General features: G+C 43.3%; 1 protein-coding gene and 1 long non-coding RNA gene across 3 annotated transcripts in view; one reads left to right on the forward strand and one right to left on the reverse strand.

Annotated features, from left to right (window-relative positions):
• LOC102570664 (nucleolar RNA helicase 2) overlaps positions 1–14,911 on the forward strand; it is a 32,910-nt gene extending 17,999 nt beyond the window's left edge. For both annotated transcript variants that reach the window (XM_006273480.4, XM_059729888.1), the window contains exons 9-15: positions 293–454; positions 1,195–1,314; positions 3,429–3,502; positions 3,686–3,845; positions 8,460–8,594; positions 10,714–10,758; positions 13,837–14,911. In XM_006273480.4, the coding sequence (XP_006273542.2) occupies positions 293–454; positions 1,195–1,314; positions 3,429–3,502; positions 3,686–3,845; positions 8,460–8,594; positions 10,714–10,758; positions 13,837–14,019 (879 nt within the window). In that variant the 3' untranslated portion in view covers positions 14,020–14,911. The remainder of the gene's footprint in view (positions 1–292; positions 455–1,194; positions 1,315–3,428; positions 3,503–3,685; positions 3,846–8,459; positions 8,595–10,713; positions 10,759–13,836) is intronic.
• Positions 10,411–16,364, reverse strand: LOC132251173 (uncharacterized). The gene is made up of 2 exons (XR_009463048.1): positions 15,862–16,364; positions 10,411–13,957 (listed from the first exon to the last, which is right to left on the reverse strand). It is a non-coding gene; the product is annotated as an uncharacterized LOC132251173 (long non-coding RNA).
• Positions 16,365–16,584: the final 220 nt, after the last annotated feature.

The raw sequence follows: 16,584 nt of genomic DNA on the forward strand, positions 1-16,584 counted from the left end.
ATTTACTCCTAGGGCACTGGGCTGGAAGCTGGGATGTGGGTTCTGTTTTCAAGTCTGGCAGTGGTACAGTGTGTCTTGTTTCAGCTTCACTGGAAATTTGGGGATAATGCTTCCCCATTTTTGTAAAGTGCTGAGATATGCGAATTAAAGCACTATGTAGAAGCTATATTTTGGAAGTATAACGTTTTTGTAATAAATCTAAAACATTTCAGTTCTTCAGTATTCTTTCTGTAGCATGATGCACAAAACTGTTTCTTACTGCCTTTCTGAATGGTGTCATATTGTTTTACAGGATTGCCAGTCATTGCATGGTGACATTCCTCAGAAACAAAGGGAGATAACATTGAAAGGCTTTAGAAATGGTGCATTTAAAGTTCTTGTTGCAACCAATGTGGCTGCTCGTGGCTTAGATATTCCTGAAGTTGACCTGGTTGTACAAGGTTCGCCACCGAAGGTAAAAGATGGATATGTTGGGTATCTTTTGTAATGCAGTCTTTCAATGTGTTACTTTATTACATGAAAACTAAGTCCTATTAAACTTGCTAGTGTTACATTTGGTTGTAAGGAAGCTTCTGTTTACCAGAGATGGTCTTTCATGCAACTTAGAATGCATCAGAAGTAGATGCCAGGAAATCCTCTTCTCAGACTGCTGCTCTTACCAGTCATTCTGTCTGGACCCTCTGCATTACACTTCTCCCCAAAGCAATGAATGGTGATACTTTGGAAGGGATTTGGGAAAACTGTAGAGTAGAATGACTGGTGCTGCAGTTGGATGGGAAGGAGAGCCCAGTGGAAAGGGCTAGAGAAATTCAGGAGGATACAAAGAGAAGGGTGTATTGAGTTCTGACAAGAACATGCTTACTCCTTTGAGAATTTATTGCATTGTGATAAGCATGTAATGTTTGCAACACTTAAGTTTGCATAAAGATACGGCAGCAAATCTGTACATTTGGTTGCCTTATGCTGAAACTGGAGTAGTAGTGGTACCTTGTTAACACAGGTATGTCACATCATCTCTAAGCATTATTTCATAGAGGTTTTAGGAGGAATTCTGATAACTTGTTTTAAATAAATAATTTAAAATAATTTTCAGACAGTATATTACACCCAAGTAATATTATAATAGGGTCTGTGAAACTTTACCGCAGTAACAACTGAATCAAATACTTCTTATTTTTTGCTTTTATTTTAAAGGATGTAGAGTCCTATATTCATCGTTCAGGACGGACAGGTCGAGCTGGACGGACTGGGATTTGCATTTGCTTTTATCAGCCGAAGGAAGAATATCAACTCAGATATGTGGAACAGAAAGCGGTACAGCATGGTTTTCTTTTAGTCATGAATACTTAGTAATGTAAGGGTTTTGCAAGCTACCCTAATACATAACAATGTACTAACTGAGTTGTCATAAAGGATATAGTGATAAGTTTCCTTTCAGTTAAAGTTGAATTGTCATCTTTTTTTTTAACTAGAATAATGTTGTCAAAACCATTTGTGCAATTAGTACGTGGCCTTCTATAAGATAGGCTTAATAATCAGTGAGAAAACATTAGTTACAATTTGCTTTCAAGCCCATAAAATTTAGGACACTAAGGGTGAAACACTTTCAATGTTCTTTATAAAGGCTGTGTAATGGCATATACTTTATTAAAGTATATTTTTAAGCTTGGTCCCCACTCCTACTTATTGTTTTCTGCTTGGGGGGGAGGAGAGGATTATTTTCAAAACAATGTCAAAAGAGAGTAATAGATTTATTAAGTGTAAGGCCAAAAGATCATTTTGTTTTGATCTGCATGTCATAGGCCTTTACATTTCAGTGGGTTACTTTTACTTTTGATCCATTGTATTTGTTAGATTTAGATGCTATCATTCCCTATAAAGGCCTGTGGCAATTTACTGTACTTGCATTGGGCAAAGCATGTAGTTAGGTAGAAAATATGAAATTAATATCAAAACAACTTTCTATTGGCCATTAAAAGGAGTTGAAGTTTGTGCGCCAGTACTACATAGCTCTGTATTGCCTGTCTGCATATCTAGGAACAGGAAGTGAGTATCATTCCTGAACAGACTTTAAAAACACTGCCCCCCATCCCTGCTCCTCCCCCCCACCCTGTGGTATTTACAGGAAAACACTTTGTTTTGTATTGGCGGGGGGAGTGGGGCAGGGAGGGGAGAAGCAGGGTTCAATTACTGGTAAGCCAGATTATGGATTCAGTAACTATTGCTAGCCTTGTTTTAAAAAGTAAAAGTCAAATTTTTGAATGCCTCTTTTCCACAGCCACTCTTCTTCTTCTCCTCCCTTCCCCACACCCTTGCCATAGCCAGTATTTCTAAGGTTCAAACTGGTATTGCCTTTGTACTACCATGAACATTTTTATGGCAGCACAAAGCAAAACCTAACAGACATCTATGCCCTTTGTCATGTTGCCACAAATGCCCGAATTTGTGGCTGCGAAAAAGTAGTATACATTTGTGCTGTTGTTTTGTGGCAGATATCTGATTTTTAAGGCAGGAATATGTGGGCAGCCTGCTTTTCAGATGCCCAGTGCAGGCGCTTCCAGGGCTTCAGGGGACCTGATCCTGCACATCTTGGGGATTCCTCTGCAGGATTGGGTCCCTGGAACCCTGAGAAGCAGCTACGAAAGTTTCCTTGTTTCCTGAGGCACAATTCTGGGTGTGCTTCTGCAAATGGGAAACATGGTTTCCCATGTAATAAAAAAGCTTTAGAATTTCTGCATGCCACATTACTTGATAAAATAAATACACAGGCTCAAAATGCACATTTTATAAATAAGCTTTATTGAAGCATAATTTTAATAGAATTACAATAAAAACAAACAAACATTCTTTCAAATAATTATGGGGACTCCGGTAGTGACTTGAGTACTAAATGCTGCAGCATTCTTCTATGCCCTTATGTGCAATTAATTGATTGGAAAGAATGAAACTGGTCAAGTTTGGGCCAGCTGGGTTGCAAGTAAAATACACAGTGAATAATAATTCATTAATATTATTTCTTGCCTTTTAAGTATTTAATTCTGCTGCTTTTTAAGGGTCCCCTTAAATAAAGTTTGAAATACTTTAAGGAATATACCAAAAAAACCCTCAATTTTATAATAAGCCCTACTAACTCCTTTTTTTAATGATGGTACTCTGGCCTGGTAATGGAAAACTCTGAAATGGATTGAATATTCCAGGTTTTTTTACTTGGGAAGATGAAAGTTTGAATTTCAGCACTAGCTGGGCTTTTAAAGTTGTTTTGTTCTCTTGTCATTTTTCTATTTTGTAAATTTGTTCTGTTCTCTTATTGTAAGTTGCCCTGAACTTGTGTTGAGGGTAGCATATACATTGAGTCAGTCCTTTTAATAAATAAATTGGATCATGTAACTCCCTTCTTTCCTTTTTTTTTTTGTTTTTGTTAATTTTAGGGAATTACTTTTAAGCGTGTGGGGGTTCCCACTGCAACAGATATAATAAAGGCTTCCAGCAAAGATGCAATCAGGTATGTTCAGTGGTAATGGATCATCCTCCTTTGCCATTTGACTTCTTGGATATAAATTATTCATTGATCTCCATCTAATCAAGTTTGGATCCCCTTGAATTTTCTCCTTCTGTTATGGAACCCCAGTATTTCAGTGTTTTAAATTTGTCTCTTGCCTCCTGATAAGTAACATTCTTGCTTTAGGTGTCTGGATTCTGTTCCTCAAACGGCCATTGACTATTTCAAAGAGTCTGCTCGATGGCTCATAGAAGAAAAGGGAGCAGTTGAAGCCCTGGCTGCAGCACTAGCCCATATTTCTGGAGCTACTTCCATTGAACAGCGTTCTTTACTCAATTCAGATGTGGTAAGAATATTTAGTTTTATAACGTTTTGGAAGTTTTAGAACTGAAATATCTGAGCAACTTGACCCTGTCTTAAAAAAAGCATAAAAATGGTGCCAGATATTGCCCATTCTAAAACTATAGTCTGTCTAAAAGAAATCTGATCTCTACTTAAGTTAAAAACACCAATACAGTTTATGGTTATAGTTGGTCTTTGCCAGTAAGACTGACATACTGGTCTGGAACTGCCTAGGGCAAGATGAGTAGCCTCGGGATCAAGCAGCTTTCCCCCTCCCCCGCCTTGGGATAGAGCAGCTTCCCTCTCCCCCCACCCCAGGATTGAACATGTCGTCCGTCGTCGTACCCCCCCCCCTTTCTTGCTCTCTCATATTTCTCTCCCCGCCCCCATCCTCGCCTGGATTGTGGGGTCAGATATTTTCCCTCTCTCACTGACTCTCTGGTCAAATGTTTTAAGTGTGTGCATGCACTCTCTCAGGCAAGTGTTTTAATCACTTGTTCGCTCCTTTATCATCAAATGTTTTATTTGTCGCATTAGATTAATTAAACTAGAATTTATTTAATGTAAAAGCTGTCATTTTCCACTTCTGGGTATAAATTTGCATAAATTCTAGTATAAATTTGTGCTGTTGTTTTGTGGCAGATATTTGTTTTTTAAAGCAGGAGCGTGTGGGCAGCCTGCTTTTCAGCCACCCTGCGCAGGTGCTTCCAGGGCTTCAGAGGCCCAATCCTGCATACCTTGGGGATTCCCCTGCAGGATCAGGTCCTGAAACCCCAAGAGCATCAACTAAAGTTTCCTTGTTTCCCAAGGAAAAATTTTAGCCAATAAAACATGTAAAAAATATTGCGTATGTGACTTTTTAGCAATATAGGTTGAGTTCATACTGATTGTTTTGGGCTTTTTTTTATTAAACATAGGAAGAATTAACTCGAGTTAGTTAACTGAAATTTTTCTAGTCACCCCCTCCATGTTTTTAGGACAAGTAGTTTCAGCCACTCATGAATTACACTGTATGTTAGCAAAGAAAACATGCTTTTACTAGCTAATTGCCTGTCAGGAATGACCAGGGAGAGGATGCAGGTGGGGACAGAGCTTGCATGCCAGCCACCAGCCTGCACTGCTGCCACTCTGCATCTGGCTGTGCACCCTCTGCCCCCAGTGCAGGGCAGTGGTGGCTGCTACCACCCACTGCCTCGTGCTGCTGCTGCTCCACATCTGGCTGCATGCCTCCCCAGTGTCTGGCCATCTGTCTGTGTGCCTGTCTATGCAAAGCACTCTGGTTGTTTCAGTAAGCATTGTGATTGGCTGCCGAGACAACCAGTCAGAGTGCTCCAAGAGTGTTATGGACAGACACACAGAGACGGACTAAGACATGTATATAATATGTATGAATGAATGCTTTTTCAACTCGGTTAGTTTCTCAAGTGAATAACCTAAACTGAAATAAAATTGCAAATGGGTGTGGTTTAATACAGTGTGTGTGTATAAACAAACAGTTTGACATTTAACAAAGTCCAGTTCACTTCTGTTCACTTGGCTTCTTTCCTCTTGACTATGAAGATCAGATATCTGATTTTCAGTTAGCTCGGCTCCCTTAGATATTTTGAGTGTTGAAAAAGAAAGTTCTATAATAGTTTAAAGCCAAACCTGCCTTGATTCCCACCTATTTAACCTTATTTGCTGGTGTAAAAGGGTCACTAAAGGAAGCTTGGATTTAAGTGTGCCGGTTCACACTTGTTTTCTTCCTAATACAGAGGTTGCACTGATTTTATGCATACAACATAGTGAGCCTGGGTGAAAAAGATGGTTGAGGTTCAGTCCAGAGAACTGCAGTGATGTCCACATTGGACTAAACACTTGGGTTGTGGTGCATATTCACTCTATTGGGAATGCCATGCAAATTATGAGCTCTAGACAAGTTAATAACTGGATGGTCTTATGGTAGTCCTGCTACTGTATGCTCACCAGGGACCCGGGTTTTCCATTTGCTGCAGAAAAATGTGGATTTTCCTCTTTAAAGGAGAAAATCACAGGAAATAGTGAGTTTTCCCTGGCAGGCTGGCAGCATTCCAGTCTTCAAGGAGCTGCTTGGGGCATGTGGAGGCAGAGGGTGCCAAGTGCATGTGTGCACATGCACAGACATGGCTTGCATGCAGCCAGGCTAGGTGATGGAAGCAGCCCTGGAAGCTGAATGCAGGCAAGTCTATGGGGATTGTCCAGGGGGCTGTGGGGTGGGGAGGAGGTGGCAAGGCTGTGTGGAGGGGATGGGTGTGTAAGGTGGGGCAGGTGCCTGCCAGTGCTAGGTGAAGGTGTCTGGGCACTGGGGCTGAGCAGGGGTGGGGGGGAGATGAGATGTGCCTGTCCCTCCAGTGGGCTAGGGGGCCCTTTGGGGCAGGGGGAGCTGCTTGGCCAGGCTGGTGGCATGGGGGCCAGTGCTCCTGCTCACGGGGGTGGGCCAGCCTAGAGATGCTGCCCGTGGGGGAGGTGGACCCACGTGGCTAAGCTGCCTGGCACAGCACAGGAGACCCAGTCCAGGACAGCAGATGCCATAGGCCTCCACTCCTCCCTCCAGCTTGCGCTGGGACCGCACTTGCTATACCGCTGCCTGCACAAGTCAGAGCCACTGCAGCTGCTGTGTTCCGGTCCAGGCGGCATGGGCAACTGGGGGGCTCTTCTGGCAGTGTGGCAGGGAACAGGAGGCTGCAAGCTGGGAGTGAGGGGCACTGGCAAGGCTGGGGGGACTGTGGCTTGGGAGTGAGGGGCACCTGGGGGGCGGGGTCTGTGGTTTGGGATTGCAGGACACTAGCATGTTCCTTAGGAGGTGGTGGATTGTGGGTTGCAAGTGAGGGGCACTGGCAGAACCAGGGGATTGCAGGTCAGCAGGGAAGGGGGGCTGTTGGTTGGGAGTGAGGGATACCAGCATGGACTGGGTTGGGGAGGGTGGGGGGCTGTGGGTTGGGAGAGCGAGGCACTGGCAGGGCTGGAGGTGGGGCTGTCTTGGGAGTGAGAGGCACCGCCAACACGGGTAGGGGCAGGGTACTAGTATATCAGTGTTGTTCAGTGCCACAAAGCAGCAGGTGGAGGACAGCTGCAGCTGGACCTGTGTCCTGGTGAGCAAAGTGGGCAGGGGGAGTTCTGATTTTTCCGTGATAATTTGTTTTGTTGTTTTTTGTCAAGCGCCAAAATATGTAGATATTTAGAATTTATTTTATTATAATAATTGAGGTACTGATAGGATTCCAGATTATTTTTAAATTGTAAATATATCAATAAAACATTGTGTGAAATTGATGTGTGTATATATAGTAGTGTTTCATTTTAGTTGTGGAAAAACATGGATTTTAGTAGTTTTTATCTGAGAATTTGCAATTTTTAAACAGAAAACTAGAATCCTTGATGCTCACATAGTAACAGTTGGACTGGGAAAGCTTTTTATTTTATTTTTTAACATGGGTTTAGATAGTCTCCCTTGGATGCATGCCTTGCTATTCTCATTTCTTAATCAGATGGCATTTAAAATGCTGTGTGGGATTACACTTGATCTCCAGCAAAACCTGGGGTAGAAGGTAGTCACTTATTTAAAAGGGTATCTTGCTGTAAGCCCATAGCACTAATAAAGTGCTCTAGAATCTGCACTGGCTGCCTCTTGATTTCCAGGTGGAATATATAAGGTGTTGGGTCTGGCCAAAAATCCTAGTAGTTTCTCTTTTTAACATATGGCCAGAGCTCTCCCCGTGCAGTAGTAATACCAACCGTGAGATTGAATTTAACCTGCCTAATAAAAAGCAGGGCAGAGTGGCATCTTCAAAACCATAACTCAGTCAAAGTTAACTCTCCAATTGTTATCCTGTCTTATATTCTGTCTGACTTAATACTAAGAGAGCTAATAACCTCTCTACTCTAAGTGTCAGAAGAGTTGGAAAAGTGAGTTATGATGACTATCCCTCAACTACAGAGTTGTGGATCTTTGGCTGCAAATATTAGCATGCCCCAGTGTCAAGAGTGGACATTTAAACTTGAAGGATTATGTGACATTTTTGTTGGAAACAATATTTTTTAAGATGATGAATTTCAGGGAGTTGAGGAGAGGAGCCTGTCATCTGCTATCCTAGTTGGATTGTGTGTATAATTCTATAAAGGTTATGTTTATCTTACTTAATTTCATTGTAAAAGACATAGGAATGACTGTTGCAAACTTTATGCATGTAATGCTTTTTTCTTAATTTGAAAAGGCTGGTAGTAGAAACTTTCCTGTTTTCATCTTCATCATCACTTCTTAGATGTCTACTTAAGCACCCCCTTCTAAAATACAATAAAATCCCTGTTATCCAGCATTTGAGTAACTGGAAGACACTATTAACTGGAATTTCCAGCAGGCCAGGAGCTGGTGGGGGGAGCTTTGAAAACTGCCAGCCTCAAGTAAATGGGATTTTTAGATATCTGGCACCCCTCATTCCCCACTTGTGCTGCATAACAGGGATTTTACTGTATTTATTTTCCAACTTTCTATAAAGCATGAATATGCAAGTTATTGATGCATATTGATTAATTTGCAGTGAATATACCGACGTGAAATTATTATTGGAGTATGTTCCACGTTCTACCTCTTATTCTACAGGGATTTGTTACAATGATACTGCAAAGCTCAGAAGAAATAAATAATATAAGCTATGTCTGGCGTGGACTGAGAGAACAGCTGGGTATTGATATTGATAGGAAGGTGCACAGACTGTGTTTTATCAAAGGAAGGATGGTAAGATTGAAAATCCTATTTTGATAGTTTATCATACTGAACTCTTAAGGTTGTGGACTTCTTTATAGCAGGAAAGAAAACTAATTGCCTTTGAATATGTGGCCTGTGAACTGGATCTGGTCTGCAGACCTGAGGGGCAGGGCAGTCCTCAGCAGTGGGGACCTTAGCTTGTGCCTGTCATGGGTGGGGGCTGTGCCCATGCTGAAATTGAATGGGTGAGGGAGGTGCATTGAGAAGCAGTGACAGAGAAAATGTGGCAGCCAGGTCAGAACACCTGCCTGCCTTGGACTTGAGCTGGGTTGTTTCAGCCTGCAGCTCCAGAAAGTTGACAACTGTTTTAAAGCATTATCATCTAGATCAGTGTTCCTCAACCCAAAAGTGGGTCTCAAGAATATATGAAAGTGTCGCAAACTAACTTTAAAAATGAATTTTCCTTTAAAGGAGAAAAACATGGGAAACCACAGCTTTTTCCTTGCAGGCTGGCAGAGTTCTACCCTGCAAGGGGCTACTTGGAGCGGGGGGGGGTGTCCCCCCTGCCCCCCCTGCCCCTGCTCCTGCCCCCATACGCTCACCTCCTGCCCCACGCACCAGGGGCCTGGAGGTCAGGGCAGCGGGTTGGGAGTGAGGGCCACTGGGTCGGGACTGGCCATCGACATTTACATTTGGGTCCTGGTACAAAGAAGTTTGAGAACCACTGATTTAGATCTCCAGTTCTAAGAGGGCTCAGATGGGTAATTACCAGCCTAATAATGTTGCACTCAGTGATCAGTGAAGTCACTGCAATGACATTAGACAATGTACTTTTAATTTTAATTCCTTAAAAGGCACGTATAGTAATATAAGTAATGGGCACTGTTCTATGATTTGTGTAAGTGTATAACAGGGTTCTTGAAGAAGACAAGTAATTTCTGATATTCCTTGACATTTTTGTCAAATGTAATACCCATATAATGTGCAAGATTATAATTTTTTTGAATCTACAGGTGTATGTTGTGCACTTGATAAGTGTTTGCTATTTAGTAATTAGTCAGTTCCAATATTTCTGTTTTTATAGGTCACAACAGTTAACAGAAACTTTCTCTTTTAAGGCTTAAAATGTGTGAATGACATGAGTATGCATAGACCTAGCTCTTTAAAATAATTTGATTTTAAGTAAAAGAGCAATTATTAATTGGGTCTGTCTTCTATTTGTAACTATATCTTTTTATGCATTTTTGGTTTGCAAACTTTTGAAGAAAAGTATGTAAGCCCCATTCTTCTAATATTTAATTTTCTGAAAATGTTAACAGTTGTGAAATTCATATACAATTTACCAACTTCATTTTGGGAACTTCTAGTTTTAAGTCCCTTTTCAGGACACTTACAATAGTAGAGCATATTACTTTCTCTCCTAAACTATTTTTCAATTTTTTTCCTTTTCAGATATGGTTTTTGGTTTTTTTTTCTACTAGTGCTTGATGTTGTCTACATTGGATTTTAGTGTTCCTGCATGGTCTGACAGTCACCTACAAAATAATGCTCTGAACAGTGTGGGCAAGTGTGTGCACGTGGCTTTCATTACCTATAACTGGTAACCCACACCCTCTGAATCACTTTTAGACGGCTGGTTATTACCTGAAATCCTGTTTCGCCCAACTGGCCCATCTGTCAGACTAAGCCCTTCATGAACCTGAAATCCAGGAGGTTTCTATTCTAAATCTAAATGTTTTTACTCATTGTACATTTATCAGTCTTTTTTTTTTTTTTCCTTGGATTAAAACAACATGTCCAAAAGAATCTACAAGCCAAGTCTACAAGCCAAGACAATGCAGAACAGTTCAGGAAATGAAGAGCAGTATATTTATTGGTAAAGAAGGAAATACATGTAGAAGAAAATGGCTTTGCAGGAAAAAAACCCATGAATATGCAGCTGAGGAGGTGGTAGCTTCTGTAGATGAGCAAAGTATGATGTGTTGCTCCATAACCTGTTGATGATTTTTGTTTATTTTTTTTCCAAAGGTAGAATTTCTGTATCTTCAAGTTAAACTTGGCTCTGCACAATTTCCTGCAATACAGTACTGCTTTCTTTTGTTTCACTGTTGTATATAACAAACTGATACTAAAATTATTCTCTTTTTAGGGTGTGTGTTTTGATATTCTTGCTTCAGATCTACGAGAAATACAGGTACTTATTTCAGTAGAGTTCTTAAATTTATAGCAGGAGATCCCAAATGCTTTCATAACATAGATTTGCCTCCCTTCTCTGTCACTTCTGCTGGACTGAACTCCATAGCCAAACTTAATACTTACAATCGCAATGAAAAGCAGTTCCTACCATAACTTTCCTTCACCCTAAATTTAAAACAAATTCCTCCAATAAATGTGGTATGAAATCTGTTTTTCCTTTTATCAAAATCAGGTTTAGGTTTTTTTGTTTGGTTTTTTTTCACCTTGTTTAGTGCTACTTCTTACACTACAGTCTCTGTTCACGAATTAATGTGGAACTTTCCTTGGTTTGCCCATATCAGCTTCTCCAGTCAATTCGCTTGCTAAAATGCAGTGGTCTTTGGTCTCTCCAGAAACTTCTGAAATCAGATTTGCTACAGCTGTTATTTCTTCTGGTACACTGGGCTGCTTTCATTTTACTAATCTCATTCAGAAGGCAGGACAGGGTTTATAGATCAGGGTTCAGCAACTTATAGCCAGAGCCATTGGATATGGCCCATTGACCTGGGGTCTTGGAAGCATTTGGGGGCATTGGTGGCATTTTGTGGGCTTTGCTGACACCATGCTGTAGCTGAGCAGTGGAAAGCTTTCCTGTGCTGTGCCACAGCTGGACAGTGGGGACAAGCAGTGACAGTTGGGTTCTAGTGCCAGCCCACCTTGGATCTGAGCAGAACTATTCCAGCCCACAGTGAGAAAATGTTTCCGACCAGTGTTGAAGGCTAATTTGTTTAAAGGGTCATGAGCATTAGTAGGCTACAGCCTACTTTGTTGATAGACTTGTGGAGAGAAGGCGTGCTAAGTAGGAAGGAATAACATTATTCAAATACAAAAGATGAGAGAAAGGGGAGAAAGGTGAATGCAGGCTGACGAAATAAAAAATGGTAAATAAAGCAGTTAACCCACTGAGGAACATGGGGATTATAACAACTAGTTCAGGTAATGGGATAAGAATCCAGGGTCTCCATTGAGATCATACTTAAAACAGTCCAGTCTGTAGATGATATGTCCTGCAGTTCAGCATTCAGATCATTGTTTTTCTTTTAAAGTTTTGCTGTTTCAGAACAGCTGCTTTGAAGTCAGTGATGGACTGTCTAGGGAGGTTAAAGTCCCCTGTCACAGGCTTTTGTCTTTCTAGAATTGGCATCAAATTAGTGTCTTTTTTTTTTTTTTCATATAGTGACTGCTCTTTTTGTCAAATGCAAACAGCAGAGGGACACTATAAGCGGGTGGTGGCATATGTGATTTTTGGTAAAGGAGCAAGTGAATGAACTCTGGATGCTATCTGTTTGGGCTCTCTAAATACAGATCTTTCCTAGTACATACTTTTGCTTGCTCTCAGTAGTGTTCCCTTCTTTCCTCTCCATTTCCCTATTTTATGTATTTAAATTACGTTATTCCTTTCTCTTTAGTACCTCTGAACTCTGAAAAATCCATTTGTAGCATCTGATTAAGTAGGCTGCAGCCTAAAAAAGCTTGCGCCTCTCTGAACTAGTTAGTCTCTAAGGCAGGACAGACAGTTATTTAGGCTGGAAGACCACTTGGGAATATTGGTGAGCAGTTGCAGGCTGGATCAGCACCTACCCTCCTCCTGGCCCCAACTGCTCACCAAAACTCCTTAAGTGGCTTTGCCCTGGAGCCTGGCTCCATGCTGGGATCACCCAGTAATCCTGGCCCTGGGGTCTCCATAGAGACCAACCCAGGACCCCTGTAGGAAGGTGCTTGATCTGGTGGATGGGATGGGGCTGTGGGGAGTGGGGTGGGTGGGCAGGGCCAAACTTGCAGGACAGTGACAATGAAGGGGCCTGGGCCCAGGTCCAAGGCTGAGCCATGATCTGCTCCCAGCACACCCCTGCCTGTGGAACTGTTGCTCATCACAGGGATGTGCAGGCAGCATATTGTGCCTCTGCCTGGGGCCCTGGCCCTGCATTGTCACTGCCCTGTGATCCTGACCCTGGACCCACCTGTCCCACTCTGATGCTACTCCCCATCCACCCATGGCCCCATCCCATCCACCCAGCCAAGCACAACCTGCCCACATGGGTCCCAGGCCAGTCTCCACCTACCTGCTCCATCTGATACCTGGCAGTGGGTGCAGGATGGATGGACCAGGGTACCTGGACAGTAGGGCCAGGTCTAGCTGTAGCGATGCTTCTGGCTGCCACTGCCAGCAGCTAGGAAGCAGAGTCTGGTTGCTGTGCTGCCCCAGCCCCACTGTGTGCCAAGGGGCAGTGAGACCAGCAGCACATGCCATGAGCCAGGCTGCCTCCCATGTCTGGGGCAGGTGGGGCCATTGCAGGCTGGATAAAATCCTTTGGGCTGGATCTGGCCCGCAGGCCATATTTTGCCCATCCTTGCTGTAAGGTGTCATGCTGCCCTGCCTCCTGCCTAACTACCTCTCTGCTTTTTCTTCATGGATTGCTCCCCCCGTTTCTTTTACCCCAAACTAAGCACTAATTCAGTGCCCTAAAATGGGGTTAATTCTACTCCAAACTAGTGTGTTGGCTAGAAGCATGAAGTGGCTTTTTCATCTCCTTTTTTAGCTGCACTTCTGTATCTCAGGGAGGGAGAGGGGAGGAATTGGTTCCTTTACTATGGAGGCTGTTTTGTAAGACTTCTGCTGCTTTGGCTCTATGCTGAGGCATTCGTTCTTGTATGGATCTGCACTCGAGAGATGAGCTCTTCAGGAATGACTGGGTGTAGGGCCTTCGTTTTGCGATGCTCTACAAAATAGAGGCTTCCTTCATGCTACATACTTAGCTGATGTTTTAACATGTACATACAGATATTCTTTTAAATTTTTTGTTACCTACTAAGTCGTGTTTTGACCAAATTGGCAGTCATGGTGGCTCCTTATGTTTCTAGTCCAAAATTGACTGTTTGTTGCTTCTAAATACAGATCTTTGCTTCTGCATACCTTGCTTGTTCTTAATTTTTCCATTTTAAAATTGTTATAGTTGTGAGCTATTCTGTATTTGAATTCCTGCAAATTGGTTGTCTGCACACATTACTACTAATACATGCAACTTTGTTTTAACAGGGAAAATGGCAGGATTCAAAATACTGGCAGCTATCTGTAGCAACTAAATTACCTGAGTTGATAGAAAGCCAGCGAGAAGGAGACAGAGGATCCTCAGACTCCAGGAGACGAGGTCGCAGCTCTAGACACAGATCAAGACACAGAGGACATAAGCGGAGTCATGACCGAGCATATGATCGTTAGCTTTGATTAAATTTGCAGAAATGGGACTAAAATATATTTTATGGCACTGAATAGGTTGCTCTCTTAAGTTTCTACTGCCTGCAAAATATGTCATTCAAGATATTTTTTTCCCAGTATTGTTATGGATGTAAGTAACGTCCACTGTATGAAATTACAGTTTAGTTTAAACAATTTAAGTCCAACCATTGTCTCCCTCTCAGGTATGTCCAAGGGTGATTCATCAGCATATTCTGCAGATTCTTATTCCAGGAGAGGGGTATTTACATTCAGTTCTCTAGGTTGGGCTATTATAAAACATAGAGATCTTCACTGGTGACTGAAACCTGTACATTTCCAAAAGAATTAAAACATTATTTCTACAAGTTGATCTGTACATAGTGGAGTGATTGTGTTGTTAATGCTGTAGAATGCATGGCTTGAAAAAGATTTTAACTACACTTTTTAAAGTAGTGTGGGGGGAGGAGAACACAAGAAGACTTAGATGTAGTCTTTTAAAGTTGCATTTAAATCGGATTGCATTCTTAAATTTTCAGTGCTTTAGATGTTGCTTCATTTTTCTTACTTAATGTAGCAAATAGTGCACTGCATGTGTTACCTGTATCTGCAAGAAGTGTGCTTCACGTTTAAAAACCCAGTGCTTGCACGCACACTGCTTTGCTACAGGGGACTGAATAAGAGAAGGGCAGAATGAAGGGACACAATGGTTTATGATAGACCAAACGTTAAGCTGCTACCAGATGATAGTTCAAACTCAGTCATATTGTGTATATCATCCCTATTAAACTGCTTGTCTGTTAGTTTTTCTGTTAGCTTAAGTGCTGGGAATCTGTGCTATGGATCAAATAGCCTAACTTCAGAGGTCCATATAAGCAATAAAAACTCTTCTGAGGCATCTGTCTTTGGTATTGATGACATTTTGATTAAGAATGATATAAAATCAGTATGGCACAGAGTAAATTGTCTTGTCTGACACATCTCAACATAATCATAAATGGGGAATCATTATAGAAAAGGTGTTTTAAGAGCAAAACCAGAGACTCTGCTAAAGAATGTTGATTCTTTAGCAGAGAAAATGAAACCTACAAGAAAATGAAGTTGTTATTGAAAGTATACAGATGGAGGAGAAAAATAATGAAGATGGATCCCATGTGAAGGGGGTCAAAGTGTTAGGAGCATCCTGCCTGCAGGCTGAATCTGGCCTATAGAGCCCCTGGATCTGTCTTGTAGACTGGGGTGGGGCTTGGGCAGATTTAAGCAGTAGGAGCCTCTTCTGGGTGCTGGAGTGTGCTGGGGCTGGGAGCTGTGCCAGTACCATAGCCAGAAATAGGGAGAAGTGGCTGTAAGAAAAAAGTCACACTGGCTTGGACCTGATCTGGGTTGCTGTGGTCCATGGCTCTGAGTTGCCACCTGCTGATCTAAAACAACATGCAAAGATGGCTCCTTGACCAAGAACAAAGGCTACGGGTGGCAGCTGCACAATAAGGATTTTTCTCTGGAGAAAGTGACAAAGAATTGACTTGACTGGATTCTGATGGATCAACAGCTGAATGTGAGCATGCAGTATAATGCAGCAACTCCAGTTTAAGTGTGTATGTTCTCATGTATAAACGTGAGAAGAACAGAGGAACCTGGAGGCTGCATTTCCTCTGAATTTGGCTCTGAACTCAGCACTGCTGTTTACAAAAAATGGACTTGGTTTTGGGGTACAAGGCTCAGGTGCTGACAAAGTCAATAGTGTCTAGAGCACAGCAACAAGTGTAGGAGGTATTTAAAACGAGATGTGAAGAAAGGCTAAAGGATCCGTTTTAGCTTGAAGGCAAATGTCTCTTATCTACATCGCACCTGTTTCTAAATACGAGAACGACTTCCACAGCCACTGAAAGATTTCCTCACTGAACGGGGAGTAGTAAGGCGTGAGTCCCAGCCCTGTCCCTGCCAGGGTTAGGTTTGCAAACAGCCCGACAGAAGAGCTCAACCCAAGCCGGTTTGATTGAAGCCGCCGCTCATGCTCTTCAAAATCTCTGTCTCGGCAGCTGCGGCAGAGCTGCTCTGGCGCCAGAAGCGCTAAGGCCGGGAGCCTCCAGCCTCGTCCCCAGGGCGACAGCGGGCGCCACGCATGGGCCGAGCTTCCTCCGAGGCAGAGCCGCTCGCGGGGCAGGAGGTGATCGGGGCTGTAGCTGGAACCGCAGCCGCGCGCAGGAGGAAGCGGGTGGCAGTGAAATGCCGCAGTCCGGAGACCTCTGCGCGGGGCGCCCAGACCTGAGCCTCTGGTTACAAACGCCTTCCCTAGGCCCAGCGGCGGTGCCGGGCGCCCAGAAGCCACGCGCCGCTCCCAGCAGTTCCTTGCGCACGGCGCGCCCGGGCTCGTCACTGGGGCGGGGCGGGGCGGGGCAAGCGGCAAGCGGCCACAGCAGCGGTATGGGCGCCGCGTGGAGCCTGGTGCGCGGAGCGGCGGGGCCGGGGGTGCGCGCTGCGGTGCTGCGTCCCGCCCGCGGCCCGGTTCTGCTGCGGCACCTGCTGCTCGGGCCAGGGCGCCCCGAGCTCGCCGCGGTGCCCTGGGGGCCG

This window comes from Alligator mississippiensis, chromosome 6, assembly GCF_030867095.1.
Source record: "Alligator mississippiensis isolate rAllMis1 chromosome 6, rAllMis1, whole genome shotgun sequence".
NCBI classification, from domain to species: domain Eukaryota; kingdom Metazoa; phylum Chordata; order Crocodylia; family Alligatoridae; genus Alligator; species Alligator mississippiensis.